Below are 21,184 nucleotides of genomic sequence, written 5' to 3'. Positions count from 1 at the left end.
AAACCAAAGTAATTAAAAAAAACAATACACCAAAACAGAGAAACACAAAATCGCACTGGAGATAACCAGGTTTCCAGACCAGATTCAGATTTAGGGTATAGTACTTTGCCAAAAAAGTACCATGACACCATGTCTTAAAAAATAGACAAAAGTAAAACCAATGAAAGATATGTACACTGAATAAGAAAAGCTGCTACAAAGATGTCATGCTGCATGTACAGAAACCAGGCAGTCTTAAAGGGATAAGATAACCAAATATATTTAGTTCAAGAATTACATATCCATTGTAGTAAACTGATATTATTTCACTCTTACAAGCCACAGATAAATGTGACCTGTCGTTGATTATTTCGATTTCTTTGGATTTTAAGGATCAGAATTAATTACTAGAAGTCTTACGGCATCAAGCACATGTGGTCTGCGCTGATGATACTCGTAATTTTCTTAGAAATTATAAATAGGTCAATTTTAGGGGAGTTAACTTTGCTGAGCAGTGCAAGATTGCTACAGAAGAACAGGCTTCTGATGCAGGCATGCAGATGACTGCACTTACAGCCATGAGAGGCAGAATCATCTTATACCCTTAGCTGAAAAAACATAGTTAGCAGAGGAGATAGAGCATTTCAGCAGTGCATGCTCTCATAATAAAAGGTGTGTTCTGATTTGGTTGTTCTTAGAGAAGTACCAAACTTTCTTCTTGTGGGTTAATGGGTGAACAGAGTCTGACCTAGATGTCACTGTCAGGATCACTGGGAACTACTCAATAGGATTATCTGTGAGGTTTACACTTGCCAGCTAAACAGAGCCAAGTCAGGTTTAGCTAAGTTGCAATCATCACAGCCTTATGTAATACAATACCTTTCATGTCTTTACTAAGGTTATCTGCAGGATACTTAATCATGTTAAAGTAAGCACTCTGTCTTGATGCTTCATAATCCATGACAGCTTGCACAATTATATGGAGAACAAACTAACTAACACCGACATATGTTCTTAGCTGATTGGTCCAGTCCTGATTTCATATGCAGTTGAAAATGTTGACTGGAGACTAAGATATATAAAAAACTACTAGTAGAATGAGCAAAAGCAGACTTGTTGTTATTTATATATACATGTATTTCAATAGTAAAAGGCACCTGTAAGATTAAATAAATATATAAATCCCTAACAAGACATTTTAGACTGCCTTTGTGCATAATGAAAAACATAGAGACGATTTTTCCTAAGTAATTAATTACCTTCTTGAAACTGTCTAAATTACATTCCTATCCACTATAGCTAAAAATATGTAGATATGAATGCTTCTACTGGGTGTAGATGGTGACTTATTCTTTGGGTTTTTTCTCCTCCTGCTAATATTAATAGATCTAAACCCCTCTTCTTTTCTAATTTTCGTCTTGAGTTTTTCTAGGCTTTATGTTTCCTTCTAAAAGAATAAAACCTTAAAATTGCATCATTAGACATACAACATTAGAAGGGGAAATTCTGACCAGAAGTGGGTTTTACTTTTCATTGACACTGCATCTTTTTAAGGGTAATGGAAAGATATAGCCTGTAGTGTCGGCGCTTCTGGATTCGGTCGTGTTTGTTTGTTTAGAAGCCTTCTGCCACATCCTGGAAATTTCAGCAGGCAGAAGTGCATGGCTGGGTGGGTTTGCACACAAGCGAAAAATGTAGGAATCCCAGCTCTTACTAGTTCGAAGGAGAGACTTCATACTGACACCACTACAGCCTGACAGGCCACAACCTCGTTTTGGGACACAGCGGTCTTCTAGCTGTTATGATGCTGAAATCAAACAGAGCATCAGATATTCCAGCTCTGAGCTCTTGGAAGGGATTAGTTTATTACAAATTCAAAAAGCAGTAATTTTCAAATTTAGTGACATTTTCCTTAGCAGTCCCTTCACAGCACTGCAAATACTGGCACTTTGCACCTGCTCTTCTATCTCCCTAATCTGAGCATTGGTTCAAAAGAGAGAACACCCAGCTAGGGCTTCTGAGTGGGAGAAACCAGGAGCAAGGGCTGTTGCGTCCCATGCCTTCCCTTGGAAACTCCACACCTACACCTGCACTTGCCCTAAGACCTAACCCTCAGCCTTCCCAGCGCCCAGGAACCTATGGGAAAGCCATTGCCTTGGGCTCAGAGAAGTAGCTTAGGGTTTCCAAATCTGTTTTCCTTGGCAGTCCATTCATAGAATCATAAAATCCGTAAAAACCTCCAGGGATGGAGAATCCACCACCTCCCTGGGCAGCGCATTCCAATGCCTGATTACGCTCTCTGTGAAGAATTACTTCCTAATATCCAACCTAAACCTCCCCTCGCACAGCTTAAGACCTCTTGTCTTACTGATAGCTGCCTGGGAGAAGAGACCGATGCCCACCTGGCTACAACCTCCTGTCAGGTAGTTGTAGAGAGTGATGAGGTCTCCCCTGAGCCTCCTCTTTTCCCGGCTAAACAGCCCCAGCTCCCTCAGCCTCTCCCCATAGGACTTGAGCTCGAGTCCCTTCACCAGCTTCGTTGCTCTTCTCTAGACCTGCTCCAGGACCTCAATATCCTTCCTGAACTGAAGGGCTCAGAACTGGACATAGTATTCGAGGTGTGGCCTCACCAGCGCTGAGTCCAGCGGAAGAATCACTTCCCTGGACCTGTTGGCCACACTCATCACCAAAGTGGTCCCCCACGCGCAATCCTCTCCCAAGGTGCACATTTCGCCCCGGGTCCTCTCCTCGCAATCCCTGGAGCTTCATTCCCGCGGACGGCTGAGAAACCATAGAGACCGTGGGACTCCGTCCCCGCTGCAACCCCAACACTACCTCCCCAGCCCGGACTTCCCCCAGGTCTGGGAATGCTTCCCTGTATCCCTGCCCCCGGCTTCCCGCCGACCGTTCGGCCCAGCCCAACCCAGCCCGGCGCTCCTCTCCGGCGGCACCTCCCGCCCGCTCTCGCTCCGCCTCCGCGGGGCGTGCAGGGGCGCGGCCGCCGTCCCATCGCTGCCTCCCGAGCGGCCGCTCCCGGCCCGCCCGCCCAGCGCCGCTCCGCGCCCGTCCCCGCCGGGCTCTGCAGGTGAGCGGGACGGGGCCCGGCCGCCGCGCTGGGGCTGCGAGCACCGGGCTCGGGCGGTGTCAGGGAGCGGGGAGGGGGCGCGGCGGGCCCCGTCCCTCCCGTGTCCGGCTGATTCACCGCGGGCCGCCGCTCCCCTCCCCCTTCAGCCGGGGCGCGCCTTCCTTGGGGCTGAGGAAGGGCCACATTGGGGCCAGGCGGACGGGCTCGGTCGGTCCGGTTTCAGCCTAATTATTGTTTCTATTAGGTCGAGCACGAAGTTGTGTGGTGCCTGCGCCAGTGTGCCGGGTGCTGCTGTTAAGCGGGGCTTGTCCTTGCTGGAGAAAAAGGTGGAAACGCAGAGAAGGTGGTGGGCGCGGTGCCGAGGCGGGCGCTGGAGAGCCGTGGAAAGGCGCGGTGTCCTTGGCATCCTGCTCGGGATTTGCCCGTGGTTTGAGGGCTAGTGCCTTAGTGCCGCAGATGAGGGAGGGGATTGGGACAGGGGAGCGGCGTGACACAGGTACACGGGGAGACTCGCTAAATCTGCGCCGCCGTGTCAACAAAGGTGACACGGGTGACCCGCAGCTTCGTGGTTGTGGCCCGTAACCCGGAGGAGTTTCACGTCTGTAGAAGTGTGCACGCGGCGCAGCATCACTGGTGGGTTTTCAAGTGTGTGGAAGCGAAATAATTGTGTGTATGTGTGTATGAGAGACTAGTCCATATTGCCCGTGCGATTCCAGCCTGTGAAACCTGTAAAAGCCGCAGTCAGTGCAAACTGCGTTCGAGCTTCACATCGAAAACGTAATACTTTGCTCAAGGCATGACAGGTTTACTGTAGGAGGACGCTAATTAGACTTCTCGTAAAAGATAGAGCAAGATTTTTGCATCATTTCAGAACTCCCTTTTCTTGCTTCATCTTTGCACAACTTCGGTCTTTTGCGCTATGTTCTCTGGTTTAAAATAGAAAACTCAACCTAAAATATTACTTCAGTTACAATCCAGTTATAACAGAGCTGTAGTAGTGTTAATGAAAGTGTAACAGGAAGTACCTTTTTTGGAAAGAGAAAAGTGCAAAGTAGGATCAAGACAAACATCTCATTCTTCCTCTTAACCTGGCAGATTGTCAGCACTTAGAGGGCAGTCGGCAGTCTAAGGGATGTTACAGTACAGAACGCTACTCATTTCCTTTTCACGTGTGTAGGAGTGTAGCACTGAAAATGGAGATCTAATGCCTTCGTTCTTCTTTCATTATGTTTTCCTGAGTGTCTGACGTGTTCAGTTTCCAGATCTGCAACCTCCTTAATGCGTTTTCTGACCATTGCAAAGGGATGTTAAATGAAACAATTCTTGTGGGCGTCAGAGGTAATTAGCAGGTTCTTTTTGTTGTTAGCATATCGATATAAACTAATAATTACCATTTTAAAATAGCACAGGTAATATTGTAGGTAAGTATTGTGTGGATCTCTGTTAGTCTAGGAAATGTAGATTTACATGATTGCACAGGTATTGGGATCTGTCATAGCCGTGACTTAGCTTGAAAGTTGATCTGAGGGCTCTTTAAAATTCCGAGGTGTTACAGCCTTGAATGAAGAGCTTTTCCCAGGAAGAAGTCATTATTCCTGGCTAAACAAAACTGTAACCTCGAACAACTGAGGCTTTATAGTGCTGAGAACCAGAATGGAAATTGTTCCGTTGCACAAGCTGAGTAACACCCTTTTTTGTTTCCCCTCCTAGCTGTGAGATGTACTCCGCTTCTTTCATTGCTCGCGGTGCTTTTCCCTGGGAACTTTTGTTTGGCGCTGGCAGCGCCTTCCCGGCGCGCGTGGAAAGGCCTGGAGCGGCCGGGGGCGCGCGGGCGGCCCGGGGCGGGGCTGCGGCGGCGCGACCTTTCACCCACTTCTCGGCAGCGGTCACGTGAGCGCGCCCGGAGCGGGGCGGGGCGGCGGGAGCGCGCCCTGCGGCGGGAGCGCGCCCTGCGGCGCTGGGGAGGGACCCCGGATCCCCGCGTTGGGAATGCAGGGGGCCGGAGACGGAGCAGCGCACGATCCCCAGCAGCTAAACCCAAACGCCGACTCTGGAGCGATCGGCGGCTCGGTGCGCACTGGACAGGGAGGGTGTTTCTGCGATAGGCAGGATGTTGAATCTCGAGCCTCTTGTTGAAAATCTTGGGTAAAAATCGACTTGGGTAAATGCTGGTATTAAAAAGACAAGCAAACAACCCTTCCCACCCCACCCCCCCCAAAACCCCAACCAAACAACAAAATTCCAAACCCGTGTATTTTTAATATTCCAAACCCATTGTCTTTGTCGTGCAGTATGCTTCATCATAGTCCCGAACTCCACATTTTCAGAAAAACAAGATCCAGATGACTGAAGAGCATCCCTCTTTCTTCAAGTCTGGGTTAACTTTAATATGAATGAGCAATTTAAATATTTTTGCGAAAGGTTTGGAACAGGTTCTTCGGTCTTTCAACCTTATACAGGGTGAAAGACCTTATTCAGGTCTTTAAACCTGGTACAGTAAAATGTCATTGAACTACTGTGAGAGCAATTAATTCAGTTTGCTTTTGGTCACCACACATTGTTGTCCATCTTCCAGGATCTCCTAAGTCCTAAAATGTGACATCTTGTATGTCTCGTAAAAGTCTTGCCATTCCAGAAATATTTGTTGTCATAGAGAATAATTCTTGTTTACTGCATAGAAGCTCATTAAGTTCAAAGGGAGAGAGAAGGGATAAAACTTGTATAATCTAAATGCCTAGGTATGTCTTTTATAGCAGTGAAAAAGAAATACCCAGATCTAGAGCCTAGTGTTTGTGGGGTGGGGGAAGTTTCTACATAGTATGATAACTGTGCAGTGTTTTAGCAGAGTATGCTTCTCTGTTACTCAGTAAGATTATTCTGGATTTCTAGAAGGTCAGAGGATGTAGTTTGCTGGGGTGTGTACAATATAACATGTAGTGCAATAGATACTAGAATGATGTAAGAGGCCTAGGAACAGTATGGTGTGTCCTACCTAGTACAGGGGAAGATCCCTAGAAATAATAAAACAGTTATACGTTTCTGTTTTGATATGAAGAATGTTGGTGGTTTGTGTTTGTTGAGGGGTTGGGGGGGGATTGTTTGTTTATTTGTTGAGGTGTACGTTTTGGAACCATCTTTTACAGGAGCGTGCTATTGGGAAGAGAAAAGAGGTCATAAGATCGAGAAACTGTAGGGATTAATATTTCTTTGGGATAGCCTAGTAATTAACACATTGTTTGCTATAGCCAGTCTCCTCTACTTTGCCTGTATTCAGTTTGATCAGGTGAGAAGACAGTTTACTAACTTTCTCCCAGAAGTGGTGCCAGTGAAAAGTCTGTTCTGTGAATATCTTTCCAAGAAACTTCGATGGCATCTGTGTTGAGTCTAATGGGAGTTTAAAGCCAGCAGGCAAACACTTGTTTGGATGTCTTAAAATGAAAGCTAAAACTAACATTGAAGTCTGGCCCCTGAGATACACTCGCTTGTCACGGTACCTAGTGGTCACAAGCTTGAGCTCTCAGAAATGACTGAGTGGGTAGCAGATGAACTTTGTCACTCCACAGTTCCTTACCATCTCAGACATGTTCAGTGTAAATGGTTTCATACAGTGTAATGGAAAATAGTGTTTGAGAACTGCTGTCCATGACTATTTTCTCCATTGGCACCAATTTTTCTGAAATCATTCCAATCTGATCTAGTCTGTCTGAGCAATTGAAAGCTGTGTGTGAATTAAAAGTTCAAACTGCTTTTCTGGACTTTCTGCTTGAGAGCTATGGCTGACTGTTTGATGTTGCTGTGTAATATCTGTTAGGAGCTAGGAGCATTGGCATGAATCTGCCTCTCAGTGTGTCCTACCTTCAAGATCCCAACTGCAATGAGCTTCTGGAACAGAAGATTTGTGTGTGACAAATAGATCTCAAGCTGGCTTTTAAGGAAGAGATCTATTCATGTATGTTTACGTTTCATTCTTTGGTCTGTTAATTATTCCCCTCTATCCACATATACCTGTTGCACCAGTTTACCACTTGGAAAGGGGATAAAGAAATGGGCCCAAGATTCCAAGGGAGATACCTGCAGAGGGTAATGAATATTCACCTGCAGGTGATCTTGGAGAACTGCTGAGGTCAGGACACAAACTGTCAGTGGGACAGCAGGTTACTGCAGACTTCTTAGCTGTTCTGATTTCAGACTGTCTGCTGTGGGTGACTTTTGCTGTACCTGGGAAAATACATGTGTTCAGTTCTCCACCTTGTCTTGAACCACAGCATTTGTTCATTTTTTTAGATGTGGGAAATCCTTAGAGACATTTGCAATTCCAAGAGACCACAGCTGTCAGGTGTAGGTGAGGGTAGGAAGGACTGGAGCCAATGATGAGCAATAAGCAAATCGGAGAACTTGTCAAAACTGAAGTGGCATGAGAACACCTGCCAGTTTAACTTTGTTTTCATCAGATCAAGTGATAATTGATTGAATGCTATGCTAATTCAACTTTTAAAGGAGGTGATTCTTTGGTTTCTGTTTTATTTCTATGCCGTAGTCATTAGGTTCACCTGAGAAGCCCTGCTGAGTGAATTTAATCCACATGACTAATTTTTGCGTGGAAATTATTTGGCTTCACTCCTTAGATTTCTCATAATGATTTTGTGTCTGTAAAATATGATTAGTCATTGTAAGATAGCTGAGTTATTGGTAAGAATTGAAAGCAGCAAGTATCCGTGTTGTCTTATATGCTGAAGCCTGATTAGATATTATTGAAGGTTATTAGGTAAGAAAGCTATTTAGAAATAGAAGCTCTCAAGTGAATAACTGTGTCTTGTTAATATTTCTAGTAAGTTCAAAAGTCAGCACCTCGTGGAATGTCACATGAGCTATGAATAAACTCTGCTCTTTCTGAGGCTTTGGTATCTCGATACCTTTTTGCGGGAGTGCAGTATATGTAAAGGTGGCATTAGCTAATAAAATATCCAAGAAATAGATATGAGAGAGACTAGACAGTCTTTTTGGTCATATGTTTAAATGTTTGAGCTGCATATTTTATACTGTTTACTGAAGATTTTGTAGGTCCAAACCTAAATTTCCTTTGGAAGTCATAAAACTCCAGACAAATTTGATGTTTGTTTAGTTTTCCATTGAACTGAATGCTTTTTCTTTAGCTTTAGTTTTAATTTTGTTCAGCTATGCATCAAAGGAGCACCAGGAGCACCGAAAGCATTTTTGGCATCGTTTTGGCATTCTCTGGTTAGCTGCCTTACTTAATCAAGCCTCTTGCATTAGAGCAGAATTGTGGCATTTGAGTGACTGCCTCCCCTCCACTGTCTGACATATGAGTGGATGGCACCTTGAGTTACTGAGTCAGCGCTGGATGCTGCTGTATAGCACATACTTTAGTGCCTGAAACTATTGCATTTGTAGCAAACTCCATGAAAACAGTTTACTGAAGTCATGTCAGTTTTATTATTGATAATACAGACATTTTTAATTTGATTGGAACAATCAATGTTTTGTCTAGGTAGGAATATACATGTAACATTAAATTTCAACCTTATTTTTTGCTAGGAGTTTGTAGAGTTTCCCACCATATCACTGCAATATACGTGGCACTTAAGGTCAGCTCCAGAAATCTACCTCCTGCCTTCAGACTAGCTATTGAATATTTGAATATTTGACTGCTACTACCAATGTAGAATTTCAAAGTATGATGTTCATTTAAAGTAACTGAAGCACAGGATTTCTTGTTCAGGCCTTAGTGCTCTGAGTTTATTTTTTAAAGCAAGTCTCTTACAGAAACTCCTATGTTAAACTTCATAAAGCATCTCTGCTATGTTAGAACTGTATAAAAAAGCAGGATTGATGGTTCAAGCCCTTAATCCTCTTAGTGGCTCTTCACTGAACTCTCTTCAGTAGTTTAATTTCTCTCATTGGGAAGCCCAGAACTGGACACAGTTCTCAAGATGGGGCATCACCAGCACTGACTAGAAGAGAAGAGTCACCTGGTGGCAACAGTGCTCCTAATGCCCTCTGGGATTCTGTTACCTGCTTTTGCTTCAAGGGCACCTTTCTGGCTCATGTGCAGCTTGCTGGAGCTTTGCTTTCCAACCAGTCAGCCTCCAGCGTGTACTAATGTGTGGGTTACTCCTCCCCAGGTGCAGGACTTTGCACTTCTTGTTGAACTTAACAAGGTTTCAGCCTGCCTGTTTCTCCAGCCTGTCAAGGTCCATCTGGGTGGCAGTGAAAACCTTTGTTTTATCAGCCATTTCTCTCAGTTTCAGTACAGGGACTGGTAAATCCATTTGCAGTTTCTTCTTTTTTTTTTTTTGCCATCTTCAAACTTTTCAATATCTTTGACAGCTGCTGCTTTTGCATCAAACATCTAAAAGGCTGTCAGATTGAGAGACTTCAGAACCTCTGCAGAATTCAGACACACTTGTTGAAGGTTACAAAGACAACTACATTTACAAAATATTTTGGAAGATTCTAACCCTTTACGTTTGTGTAATAAGAGACTCTGCTGCGTGATGTAAGTATTTGATACACTTTTGGTTTGGAGAACCTTGTTTGCATGAGTGTTTTTCAACAAAAGCAAAAATAAGCAACCTTGATCATCCATAGATTTGCATCCACTTCTGGGGTGGCTGTGTAGGTCAGTGTTGCCATTTAACTGTAGCTGGTAGCAAAGTGTGGAAGTAAAATAACATGCTAGCAAGTTACTTGAGGATGTTGGCACTGTCACTGTTGTGCTTCACTGCATATCAGTTCATTGCTAGCACATTACATAGGCAAAGTCAGCTACCATAGGGTAGTCTGAATTATTTTGTGTTGGTGGTACTGAAGGCTTGGACCAGTATATGACCATCAATAACTGAAATCTGAAAAGAAATTCAGAGTAATGCATGAGGAGATTGGATAGACATCTCAGTGTTTGGAATTCTCTTTTTATTTAGTATCTGATATGAAATCAACAGATTTGAGCATAAGCAGTTATTTACTGATTTGTATAAAACAAAACGCGTTCGTATTTTTGGCTTTTTTAGGAGAATAGAAAATACAGATTTCCATAATGATAGCTTACACAGCTGAGAGAAAATATTTGGTCACTGTCTCAGCACAAACACAGCACAGATGTCTTAATGTTTTAGTACTGGCTCTGATTTCATTAAGTCTGTCCTCAGACTCTTGGAATTCGATGATCTATCCTAAAGTGTCAAATTATTTTGTCAAATAAACATACAAAGTAAACTTTTGAGTGTCTGTTTTCTACCAAAAGCTGTAGCAAGCTCACCTTCTGAAGGGAGATCTTATCTGTGGGCAGTAAAATACTGGATAAAACTTCTTCAACGTTTTCAATTTTTAAACAGGTTTCAGAGTTGAAGTGTTTTACGAGAACTTGTGAGAACTCCAGAATTATTTTCCAGTTCTCTGTGGCTGCTTTTAACATTCAAACAGTAACTCTTACTGCTTTGCATGTTAATAGAAATAGGTTCCCTCCCTGCCCCGCTTTTCTCTTCGAAATAAACTGTTTTGGGGTCAGACCAAGAGTTTGGGATACTTGCTTGGTTTTCCAAGACCTTCTTAGTTTAAGGTGTCTAGCTTTAAATGGAAATTTTAATACGGTTTTTAAGTATGTTTGCTAATTAAAATTGGGTTTAATGTACTTTCATCTGATATTTCTCTCTCCTTCCCATCTTGAAAGCTTCCTTAAGCAATGTAACTTTAAATGATTTAGTATCATATTTCTCAGCAGTCTCTATTTCTTTTTGAAACCTGAGTGCTAAGCTAAAATTTGAAGTTTTAACTTTATTTTTATGAATGAACGAAAAATTCTTCAGGGGCAGGCTTCTGTTATGGTTTGGTTGTTTACTTGTAAGCTTGCCTCGTAGGAACTTGGCAGGAGTCAGAAGGCAGAGTCCATGTGATAAGATGCTTCTCATTGCTTTATTGGTGGTACCTTGCACCTGCATGAAGTTATGAGGACTTCCAGGTAATTGGGAATTCAGAACTGCCATATACAGGTTAATTCTGAATTCAGAGCTGCCATCGTACATGTGCTGCTGCAAGTCTACCCACCATCTATGAACACAGTGGTTTGGGTGCCAAAGACGTACGTTTGAGAGCTCTGACAGTATGAAACCTGTGTGTGGTGGTATGTAGCAGAGTGCTCAGAGAAACTGTACGCAGCAGGCATTGCTATTTGAAGAAAACTGTCAGTCCTTGATTGTCAGAGTAGAATAATTGGAGAGAATTGTTTTGTGAACTTGGTTTGGTCACTGACAGTTGTATGCCCTGCATATAAAAGCTAATCTATAAATAGATATTAAAAATCTATGAGGACAGGGTCAAACTAAATTGTCGAGGTAACTTGCAAGTGAGAGTTGTAGAATTAAGTCTCTCATCAAGGTTTTAGCTATTCTGGATCACGTGAGTAAGACTTCTCTCCAGTTTTCCTCCCTGTTAACTTACCTCCTTTCCAGGAAAAGGAGCTATAGATGTGAAAACTACATTTAAATAATATGTGTCTTTCCGGATGTTTGAACTTCTGACATGGGGAAACGGCAGGGTTCTCTCTGTTCCAGAGGAAGAGGAAATAGGGGGGAAAAGTGGATTGCATGAGGCAAGCAATGTATGGGAAGCAAGTGTTTAGGATGAATTCTGTGATAAGAGGTGACATCCTCTTAAAGCAGAGGAGTTGCTTTTTATGAAGTATAGGTGGTGACTTAACTCTTTTTAGCCCTATTACTTTATCCGTATAAAGCTTATGAAATCTACAGAAATTCATACTCAGTAGCATTTCCAAAAGTAACCACTTCAGGAATTAATACCTTGTTTTGTGCAGTGTACCATAATACATTTGTATCGTGGCTTGGTGTGTTTTAAAACGTGCATGGTAATTCTTTCACTGTCTTTTAGCCATTGTGTTCCGTATTGTGTGATTCAGAGAGACATTACCAACCAGGAGTAACTTCTTGCATGCCTGACTTAAATGGAAGCATCCTGCACATGGGGCCTCTCTTAGCTTCAGATTTCCCAGAGTTGAGGCTCTTATCTCCTTCTGTGACTGTAGGAACATGTAAGCCCTAACACAGACAGTTCAGTGTCGTAATGTCCTGAAGTCATAAGGTCTGTCAGTTAAACGTCGGGCTTTGTAGTATAAATGTCCTGAAACTGCAAAAACAGCAGCCTGAGGATGCTTTATGCATAGGAGTGTAGCAGCATAGTTTTTCAGACCATCACGACTTGGGCTTGTAGTGTGCTCTGTGTTTCTTGACTTAAAAGTGACATCCACATAGCAATAACTTGCTTACAACAATGGAAAAAAAAATTGTGCTAAGTTTTGTTTGGCTCAAGCAGAGGTATGAAAAAGGAAGAGGAGAAACATCCTGCAGCTGTTACAGCATGTTTGAATTGAAGTAAAACCAGATAAGAGCAAGGAACAGGCACCTTTCTCTTTAAATAAACAGGAAAAAAACCCCCAACGATCAATAAACCAAATTTCAGGGGCAAGGGGTGTGGTTTTTGAAGATATATTAATATTACTGGAGGACACTGAAAGGAACGAAAATAGCCATTTCAGATTACTTTTAGAATAATTGTGCTGGATTTTTTTTTTTTTCCTCTTTGAGTAAGACTTGGCCAAAACTGCTAAGAAAGTCAAAAGCTGTGTTTATGGCTCTCTGCTGGGAACGAGGTCAAGTAGCGTATGCCATACAGAAATATGTTGCAGATTAAATGCCTCGAAGTTAGAAGAAGCCATTGTTCAGTGTGTGTTAGCTGATGATGTGGGTGCTGCCTTAGGAACAGTGGCAAGGTCAAGTTTAAAAAGTCTAAGGCATGCGCCTCCGGCCTGTGCCCTTTTACCTACTTTCCTTGCAAGCACGTGGCAGCGGGAGGAATGCAGCAGAGGGGGAAGTGTACAGCGGCTTATGATTTAAATTCGCCTTGAAGGGAGGAAAACAAGTGTTCAGAGAACAAGAGACTTCAGGAAGCCTTTGGTATTCATCCATCGTAATTCAGGGCGCTCTTAAAGGCTTATGGTTTTCTTAAGTAAAGAAAAAGAATATGAAAAGAAACAGGCCATTTTATTGTTCACATCCTAAGGTCAAGCAGTGCAGTCCTAGAACTGGACTGTATTTGTTTACTGATTCGGGGATTAATTATTGCTGGATAATATTTTTTTCATTGGGAACGAGGAATATTTTCCTTACTGAAGCGTGTTTAATTTTATGAGCATGCTAAATTTTAATCATTAAAATGTCAGGTTAATTGTTCACAATTAATGCTATTTATAGTATTTTTATGTCTTCAGCAGTAAAAAGCATGTGCCTAAAAATGAGAGTTCCTGAAATTCTTTCCTTTCAGAAACAGAGAGGAGATTAATTACAAATTTCCAAGCTGAAAAGTCAGAGGGAGGTGAAGGGTAAGAAAACTAGTAGATCTGGTACTTAAGACACTGGCATTCTAAAATACAAAATTCCATGAGTGAACTGCAGAACCCCTGTTGGCCCTTCTTGAGACAAATTCAGGTGCCTGATTCTCTGTATGTGGATATGGTTGGGGTCTTATTTGTGTCTGTGGGGTTTTTTTGATCTAGTCTTAATAGTACTGCTAACATATGGTAAATTCTTAACTTTGAATACTTTCCCCTTTCACAACCCTGTTGAACCCAGGTCATACATGTATTACTGCTGCCTGTCTCTGTTTTATTGCTCTGTTGCAGTTTTGGTCTCAAGTCAGCTGGTGCTGAACAATTTAAATGAATGAATGGACAGCTGACTTTGATTTCCTCATACAGCAGGGCCCATATAAGTAGTTGTTAGTGACTGAGTCATTAAGTACTACAAATTGCAGTTGTACTAGGGCATACTGGCTTGTTTTAAAGCTTTCTAAACTGATCTTCAAAGCCGATTGGGTCTTTGTTTGTCCTAATCAGATGCTGTATGCGCATCGATCAAATTACCTACTATCTGTAGGATTACCATGAGCTTTAGCTACCCCTCTGGACACAGAGAAGCCTGATTCCCTCAGAACACGGCTTCTAAAACTTGAGCAGTGGCTGATGGATTTGGAGATCTGTGAATTACCATCAGCCAACTGTAGCAGTAGTTGTATGCTGAGGTGGATCATTGCAGGCTGGTCTAGGGATAGGCACTTTAACTATTGCAGTCCCTGTCTGTTGGTCAGCAGCCTTACTAGATGATGTGTAGCAGCACTTACTTTGTTCATATTTACCTAGTATCCTTCTCTTTTATTTATTATGCATTTGTTTCCTAAGCCTACTGTTACTGCTGCATTCCAAGTATTTATGTTCCCTAGTTGTCTACTCATACACTTTTGCACCCGTCTTTGTGTTTCAGAGGACTTTGACATAGTAGAAAATTTGCAGACTAGAGGAGCAGCACTACAGTCATAATAAACTGCTTTTGAAGTGTCCCAGCTAAACTGCGCTGGGTTAGTCCTCACATACCATTCAATAGAGGATGACAGTCTATCAGAATTTCCTCTACTCTGCATAATTTTGATTTTTGCAGTTATGTGCCAATCAGAGCTCGGAGCCATAGGAACTATATAATGTCTTATTGGTGTGAGTAATCAGCTTCAAATTAAGATATGAAAAAATTTCAGTGAAAGGTATGGCCAGAAGCAGCTTTGATTTGCTAGCTGAGGCGAAAACTTTAGATATCTTTTGTTTCAAAAGGATGAAAAAAAACCATTTGCTGAATCACCTTTATCATTAAGAGGGAGATGCTCTGTAGCCGTGATACGCTTTTTCCAAATATTACGGCTTTTTCTGCTCTGCTCTGATATTTTTTTTTTTTTTGTATTGTGTATATGCTCAATATTCAGCTTGCTGCGGTGCTGCCAAAATGCTGGAGTACAGGAGGTGTTTTTGCTTCCATTTTCAGCTGTGGTGGATAGAAGAGGGGTACCTTAATTAACAAACCGGACGGCAGACCGAAGTGCAGGCATAGTCTGTAAGGAAAGAGGCAAGTACTGTATGTAAATTTTCCTACTTGGAAATCTTCCCCAAAATTACGGTGTAGAATATATCTTTCTAGAAAGGGCTAGCTTCTAGTTTTGTTGAATGAGAAGGAAGTATTTATTTTTTTCAACTTTGTTTTTTTGACAGAACTCTCTGTGAAAATGGCGGAAGCATCAGGCTGTAGCTTTTCAATTACAGTAACTCCAGATGGGATTGACTGCGAATGAGCCATGAGGCACTCAAACAAATTACCTATCTGGTGTCTATTCAGGAAGAAAAAGTTCATCAGACTTCAAGGTATGCCAATTAGTCAAATCCACTAAACCTGAGGGTTATTTAATGCTTATAGATTTATTGGAGTTTGTTAGGCAAAACTTTTTTTTTTCCTTTATGGCAAATGAAGTTCCTCATTGTGAAAGACTTGTGTAGGTTTTAGTTAATACAAGGGATACTGAGGAAAATAGCACTGAGTAATGTTGTAAAGACTGAAAGAGTACATGTTTTGATGTATTCTGTGGAAGCAAGATGAAACATGTAGGAATTAATAATAGCTTTAATTGACTTAATTCTATTCATAATGCATCATGTAATTAATTTTCTTTTAGCTTAAGTCAAAAATACAACTAGTTGTGATTTTCAATGTCATATCTCTTAGAGGTACAAGACTACACTCTTTATTTTGGCAAAGAATATATAAAATCAAATTTGCAAATTAAGGAGAAGGTTTGCTGTTTTCAAAAAGTTACCTGAGCATCTGTCTTGTACAACTTATGCTACATAGTATTGTTTCCGATGAGGTCTTTGATATAAATCCATGTGAACTTACTGTTTTGTTCATGAGATTATAAATGATAAGTATCTGTTTTGTTACTAGCAATCTACATAAGCTACAGGCTATCTTCAACATCTCTTTCAAAAACATAAGCATGTTAACAACAGTCTTATTACAATTTTCATATAAAGCTAGCTATGAGGAGGACCATTTAAATTATATTAAAAAAATATTGATTCTGATACTCAGTGTCTTGTTCGGTAAGAGAACTTAGAAGTTCCTTTAATTCTTGTTATTAATGTGACAATTTTCTGTAGTAGTCAAACTTAACTAAATCCATTCCCTACTCCTGAGATCGCATATGTAGAAACGTTGGATGAGCTTAACTACTTGTTTAGAACTTAAAGAAAACGTTGGATGAGCTTAACTACTTGTTTAGAACTAAATGACTTAAATGTCTTTTCATGGTAATATGAAGTCAACCACTTTGGTATGAAAAAATTATGTGAAGGCTTTTCTTTCCAGAATGGAATTATCACCGGCGTTTATCCTGCTAGCCCATCTAGCTGGCTTATTGTAGTTGTGGGTGTGATGTCAACAATGTATGCCAAAATTGATCCTTCCTTAGGAATTATAGCTAAAATCAACAAAACACTTGATACAACGTAAGTAGACAGAAAAGTTACTTTTCCTCTAAAGGGAAATCGGTTTTATTTGCAGATACTGTTAAAGCTATTCCTGTTTAAAATGTATCAGTTTTGGGATCTGTGGTTGTGACAGGGTAAGCCAAATAAATAGATGTATGAAGGTATGAAATAGGTAAGTTGTTATACCAGTATTACTGCATTGTTTTCTGAGTATTTGGGAAGCACATTTGGCAACTTTTGTGGCCTTTGATCTTGATGCATGAAAAGGTGTTTGGAAAGAAGCTTATGAAAAAGGGGTAAGCAGGCATAAAGCTTGTGCAATGCCTGCCTGTAGTACCATTAAACTTAGGTTTGCCATATCAACTTCTCTTTGGAACTTAAACAGACATTAACTGGCATGTGGTGGCTTTTGTTTTAAATAGTGGCTACATGTCAAACCAAACACAGAACATCGTGAGTGGAGTATTTTGGCACTGGGCTTTGGGTTGCCCTTATTGTCACAATGCGCTACTCTCTGAAAATGCTGCTTTCCTATCATGGTTGGATGTTCTCTGAACATGGCAAGCTTACTACAGGCACCAAGTGTTGGATGGTAAGGATATGTTGTCTTCCTGTTTCATCTTAGCTTCTGTCTTATTGGTATTCAAAGCCATATTTTTTTCTCTACTTCTGTTTTCTGTATCATGGGACAGGAGGCTGTTAGGCAGCTATTTCTACTAGTTACTGTCACTCTTCTAGTGCTGTAATTAAACTATTTTTTCTGGCCTTATAGAAGGAAGAGTAAACACTTCAAGAATACTTCTAAATTTGCCAGTGCCTTGGGACCGTGTGACTGAAATACGTACTTTTTCTCTGTGTGCAAGAATTTGGCCTGCAGCACCAAAGAATCTTGTCTTCACAGAAAGTGCTACCCCAATTCTTTGTTGAAACGTTAGGATTTCTGGTCATCCATTATAAAACTATTCTTATGCTTGAAGAAAATAATATTGAGTGTCCTTTCAATTGATTTACTGGTATGCCTCCAAAACAAGTTAGAGAAGAAGCATAAGGTGGAGGTGGCTTGTTACGCAGTTTTCATACAGGGGTAAGATGAGAGTGCTGTGTCTCCTGTGGATTATCGTGGTGCTTTGGAAAAGGATTCTTAAAGGATATGATAGGAAATGTAGATATAGGTGCTGCAAGAGATGAAGTGGGGTTTTGCTGCTTGGTCTAAGTTGTTTCAACTCACTTTTGGCAGTATCGTTGTAGAAATAACTGAAGTACCATACTATGATAAAATTAGTCTCTGCAGCCTCAAAAATTAACTGGTGTGCGTTAACCTAAGCACGTGTCATGATTTACTATGAAATATGTTCAAGGACAGGTATCCAGAATGGTACACTAAAATAGAACTTAATGTTTGTCTGTTACAAACGAAATTTCTAATTGATGGTTTCTCCTGGAAGCGGTATCAGCCTCGTGACTTGAATTTGTACAGTCCAGAGGCTCGGAATGGTAAGGTTTTCTGTCAATTGCTTGAAGCTCTAGCTGCCTTGGTTTTCAGCATGTCCTACCAGATATTTTAAAGCTCTTAATATTGCCTTGTTGAACTTAAAAGAGTATGAACTGTAATGCTACTTACCATGCTTTGTTGCATATCGTATTTATAAATTTCTCCTATCATATATGTTGCATATGTATTTTGTTGTGTATTATATATGTTTTAAGAATAGAGAATGCTAAAGGTGTATGCTCAGCAGTCTCATCTATACTTACTATGAAAATTTATTTTAAGATCTTATTCTCTCTTTAACTAAAAAAAAAAGAGAAGACTGATCTTGCTAGTAAAACGGCTCCAACTACCTTAGCTTTCCATATTTTTATAATAATTTTTATAATATGGTTTTCTGTTCAAATAGTTATGCCAGTCAAAAACCTGAGCTCTGATTTCAGTCACAGTACAACATGATTTTCAGACTGTTGGAAGTCTGGGAACTTCCAATGAACGATTTCATCTTCTAAGTCAAATTTCCTGTACCAGTGGTAAGGGAAAAATGCAATTATTGTGCAGTTTTAAAAAATAAATAATATTTTAATTAATTAAAATAGTAATATCTGTGAACAGTGCAAACATATGCTAGAATGACATTATTTGCTGTGCTGTGTATGAAATCAGATGTAATGAAGTGTGTCTGTCTGTCAATCACTTTAATGGTCTCAAACTTTATAATTTTCTACTACAAGTTGCTTAAGAGGTAATACCAATGAAATCTGTTTGCTGAATTTTGTCAGTTGAGCAGGTATTCTCTGTCTGAAGGTAACTTTAGCCTTTTCTGACTTAAGAGTTCTGGAATAAAATTGTCTCCAAGTATGGAATCAGATTTTTCATATGGAAAGCTGAGCTTTTTCTTTCCCCACTGGTTTCAAATTTATCTGTCATGAAACACAAATAGATTTTATTGGGCCAATCACTGTGGTGCATCTGTGTATATCTGATGGCTCTGATACAGATCCATTTGCAGGAGGTCCTTTCTTGCTGGTAATACTCTGCAATTCTTAAGAGTTTTGTGCTGCTTGAAATAACCTCCTCTAGAAGTGCTGATCAAGGAAATTGAGAGGGAGACCAGGAGACAGAAGGGAGAAGTTTTCGGAATTTAGTAGTGAAATTACATCCTCTGTTTTCTTCTGTCTTTAGTCTGTTGGCTCATATACAATATATGATGTAATATATTGGACCAAGATTTAAAGGTTCCACTGGATTTTTGGAATAATGCTTAACCTCACTTTCATGCTGAAATAGGGTGACACTGTCAAAATCCTTTCATGTGTAACCTAGAACTTGCATGGTTTAGACTTTCAGCCTACTGTGTGCTGCAGCTGAAAAGTAGTTGTAGACAGAAATGCTGCTTCTGTTTTCAGTCTCCTGTGGAACACAGGAGGTGCTGTAATATCTGAAGCTAAGTCATCTCTGGCTTTTTTGTTTTGGGTTGTAACACAAGCATGAGTATAATGCTGGCATGCTTGCACAATTTTATATGTTCAAATCATGTAGTAGACTAGCAGAGATATACTTATGCTTGAATTAATTCCCTGTGATATCAGTCCTATTGTTGATGTTGAGCTATAACTTTGGAAAACATTAACTCATGATACCAAAGCATAATTAGTATTTTTGAAGGTGGCTATAGTTACCTGGAAACCTTGTAGAGTGACAGTCTTGATTCCTGTTTTGAAGTGCAGTACAGGTATTTTTGTAGTATCTACTATGTAGCATAGTAAAAGATCAAATGGTAGACTTGTTTTTTAATCTTTACAGAGGGGAACTATATGAAGAAAGAAGTGCTAAGTAACTGTCTTTATTTTCTACTGAGATCAAGATGTGCCATACATAAAACAGCAGTATTGTCTAATGACAAGAAATTGACCGGAAGTCAGAAATTACTATAACCGTCTTTGTCTTCCACTGACTTATTGTTTAACCTTTAGGAAGTTAGTTTCTGTCAATGCCTTTTTTATTTGTGAAACGGTGATAAATATCCTAGTCTCCTAAATTTAGTACAACATAATTTACCACTGAAGAGAACTGAGTTACATTACAGTTTTACTCTGTAATTTTTCTTTTGCTGCAGCTATAATTTGGGTGTTTATTTTTGCTTTTCTTCAGGCCCTTGTAAACTGTTCTCAGGACGTAAACCCATGTTTATACAGTTTCCAGACATCTTTTACCACGATTGCCAGTCCAGCTGTTAAAGACACAGTCAATAGGGTGTGTACATTCACTGATTTATTTTATTCAGTAACACTGAATCCATATTTAGATGGGGGGGGTTGCCATGTCTTATAGAAGTATTGCATGGCAGTGTTAATATTGTGTGATGGATTCAAACTTCTGCATAGAAATTAAAATAAAGGCTGTGACAAACCACTGAAACTGGTGACAGTTTGAAGCCAGTGTAATTCATATTGGATGGCATGAAGTCAGTTGTTGTAAGACTGTGCCACAAAGTGGGATTTCCAGGGTTTTGGAGCATACCACTTTTATTGTCTTCCACAGGTTGAACAGGTAAATGTGTGTGTTATGACACACAGCCTTACAGCAAAGTGTGTAAGTATGACAGTATGTCACAGAAACTGAAGGTTTCATTTTTAGAGATGAAAAAAAATCTGTCTGTATATCCTCCCCTCTTGAGTGGAAAATGTATCTTTAGAAAAGTAACCTCTTCCACTTGTGGTTTGCTGACAAATGTCTGGAAAAGTATCTTATTTTTTGAAGTTTGCAGCAGATGTTTAGAAGAGCATACACTCTTATTTCAGAAATGTCGTATTTGCAGCCTCGTGGGTTGAGACTGGATAATGTTTATTTGCTGTTAAAATGCTTTAGTAGAAATGGTGAGAAGCTACTTATTTGTTACTGTACTGATGCTGATTCTTTTCCTGTATTCTAGTATCTGGAATCAGTTCGGCCACTAATGGATGATGAAAAATTCAGAAGAATGGAGGGTCTGGCCAAAGACTTTGCATTTAATTTGGGACCAAGGCTTCAGTGGTATTTGAAGCTAAAATCCTGGTGGGCCACCAATTATGTGAGTGTATAAATAGAAAGCTCAATTGTTCAAATGACATTATTTGTTCCCTGTTGCCCTTTTTGGCTTAAACTTCATTATTTCTTAAATGCAAAAGAAGGAAATTGAAACTACCTAATATTTTTGTAGAGTATGTGTGAGACCACCTGATTTTGCACATAAATA

The 21,184-nt window shown here is 40.5% G+C and overlaps 1 protein-coding gene across 1 annotated transcript in view; it reads left to right on the top strand.

Moving 5' to 3' along the window:
* Positions 1-3,189: 3,189 nt before the first annotated feature.
* Positions 3,190-21,184, top strand: part of LOC116788088 (carnitine O-palmitoyltransferase 1, liver isoform-like) — a 37,539-nt gene continuing 19,544 nt past the window's right edge. Inside the window, 10 exon segments of the mRNA XM_032690441.1 lie at positions 3,190-3,697; positions 14,962-15,051; positions 15,186-15,254; positions 15,257-15,283; positions 15,286-15,335; positions 16,336-16,475; positions 16,880-16,921; positions 16,923-17,049; positions 20,101-20,202; positions 20,882-21,019. Coding sequence (XP_032546332.1) covers positions 15,200-15,254; positions 15,257-15,283; positions 15,286-15,335; positions 16,336-16,475; positions 16,880-16,921; positions 16,923-17,049; positions 20,101-20,202; positions 20,882-21,019 — 681 coding nt within the window. The 5' untranslated portion in view covers positions 3,190-3,697; positions 14,962-15,051; positions 15,186-15,199.

Source organism: Chiroxiphia lanceolata, chromosome 6 (genome assembly GCF_009829145.1).
Source record: "Chiroxiphia lanceolata isolate bChiLan1 chromosome 6, bChiLan1.pri, whole genome shotgun sequence".
Lineage (NCBI taxonomy): Eukaryota > Metazoa > Chordata > Aves > Passeriformes > Pipridae > Chiroxiphia > Chiroxiphia lanceolata.
The sequence above is the reverse complement of the archived record's forward strand: the minus strand, read 5'-3'. Positions and strand labels throughout refer to the sequence as shown.